Below are 1,930 nucleotides of genomic sequence, written 5' to 3'. Positions count from 1 at the left end.
TTTTTTTTTTTTTTTTTTTTTTTTTTTTTTTTTTTTTTTTTCTTCTGAAATATAAAGATCAAAAAATTAGAAATAAGAATTTTTTTAAATGATCTGATCATTCTGGCTGCGTTTTGACAGGCAGGCTACGTGCTCGCAAAGCTGAACTCACTGCTGCAAGTGGCGAAACTGTTGTGAAAGAAGGCTTTGTCATGATGATCTCATGTTGAGTAGCGTTCTTCTGTGCGAGAGCTGCACATTGTCACTGATGCTTCAAACCTCCCTGCTTTCTTTCCTTCCCCCTCCATTACCTGGAAGGGTATCAAGTAAACACAAGCACTTCTCAAGCAATGAAGAAATGCCTCGACTGTAATTTGAGAGCGGTGCAAATATGAGGAACAGCTTAGTCAAAACTTTTTAAAACACGTTTGGTTAGTGTTGCACCAGTATCAACAGTCCCACACTTGCTCAAAACAATAAAATGTGAGAAATGCAGTGATGTTGTGCAACAGTTTACACCAAAACTCTTTATTGATCTTGTATGACTGTTGATCATTTATATACAACAAGTGATTGTTCTATTTTTCAGATGGGGACCAATAAGTGTGCCAGTCAGGCAGGTATGAGTGCATATGGCACCAGGAGACATTTATATGATCCCAAGGCTCCAGTCCAGGCCCCCATGGACAACACCACCATCAGTCTGCAGATGGGAACAAACAAAGGGGCGAGTCAGGTATGCATTCTTAAAGGACTGCAGCAGAAATAAGCTTCGGGACACTGGTTATGGCTTGTCCTTGGCTTTCTTTGCCTGCTGTAAACTACGGTCATGTTTGGTCTTGTAGAAAGCTGTAAACTCCTGTATTATCTAAAAGGCAAAGCTCAGTCTCTGTCTGAGCAAAGTCTTTTGTTATATTTTTGCCATAACAAATTACAACACAGACTAAGGAAACAATTTGAACACATCAGCAGAATACTAGATTAAGGATAGCTTGACATCAAAGTATATTCTCAGTTTATAAAAATGGTCATTTTGTTACAGTGAGTACATTAATGACATTATGGCTCTGTGTTTGTTGAAACCATGGCAGCTGCTGTTAGTGGAAATAAATGGTTGCCGGGTAGCATTTGATTTCCCCAACAGATCCTCTGTGTTGCTGATCTTTTCTAGATGAATGACATGTATTCTTTAACCCAGTGGCCAAATGTCTGGGGCCAGTCTCGTGTTTGCCAAGCAGGAGGAGAGGAAGGGGGGGATGCTGGGGAGAATTCCACAAAATCTGACAGTTTTCCTTTTCCTGTCTCCACTTCAGGCTGGGATGACGGCTCCAGGAACGAGGCGTGCCATTTACGACCAGAAGCTGGGCACAGAGAAGTGTGACAACAGCACCATGTCTCTACAGATGGGATACAGAGACGGGGCTAACCAGAGCGGGCAGAACTTTGGCTTGGGACGGCAGATCTACGATGCCAAGTACTGTCCCAAAGCCACTGAGATTCCAGGTGATGAAAATGGAGCTGGTGTCGCCCGTGACTACATCCCAGATTACCAAGACGAGGGCTACCAAGGCTACCAGGAAGAGGAGCAGGTGTACCAAGATGATGGAACAGATTATTAAAAGATTGGAGGGAGCTGAGGAAGGAAAAGCGTGATTGTGTAAGGCTGGCAAGTTCTGCGAGACAGAAAGGTGGTTTATCTTTTATATCATTAGGATGTTGCACTTTTTTTTTTCCTTTGTAGGCCGTATCCTCTTAGTATTGTACGAAAATGTCTTCTTACCCCTGTTTGTACAAAACCATCTACACATATCATCATGAGCTGTATTTCTGTAATTTCTTTATATATTTGAAGTGACCACAAAAGCCAATCACTCGGCTTGGCTAGATATCCCAGGGATTTCTGTCCATGTGCCAAAGTTTTGTTTTGGTTTATTTTTTGTGTTGGTGTTTT

General features: G+C 41.9%; 1 protein-coding gene across 1 annotated transcript in view; it reads left to right on the top strand.

Annotated features, from left to right (window-relative positions):
* The window catches only part of cnn2 (calponin 2), a 5,634-nt gene extending 3,858 nt beyond the window's left edge, over positions 1–1,776 (top strand). The window contains exons 6-7 of the mRNA XM_005920653.3: positions 569–715; positions 1,293–1,776. Coding sequence (XP_005920715.1) covers positions 569–715; positions 1,293–1,598 — 453 coding nt within the window. The 3' untranslated portion in view covers positions 1,599–1,776. The remainder of the gene's footprint in view (positions 1–568; positions 716–1,292) is intronic.
* Positions 1,777–1,930: the final 154 nt, after the last annotated feature.

This window comes from Haplochromis burtoni, unplaced genomic scaffold (assembly GCF_018398535.1).
Source record: "Haplochromis burtoni strain Fernald_Lab_line unplaced genomic scaffold, NCSU_Asbu1 Contig_41, whole genome shotgun sequence".
In the NCBI taxonomy this organism is placed as follows: Eukaryota; Metazoa; Chordata; class Actinopteri; order Cichliformes; family Cichlidae; genus Haplochromis; species Haplochromis burtoni.
Note: the sequence above shows the minus strand (reverse complement) of the source record. Positions and strands in the feature narration are given on the sequence as shown.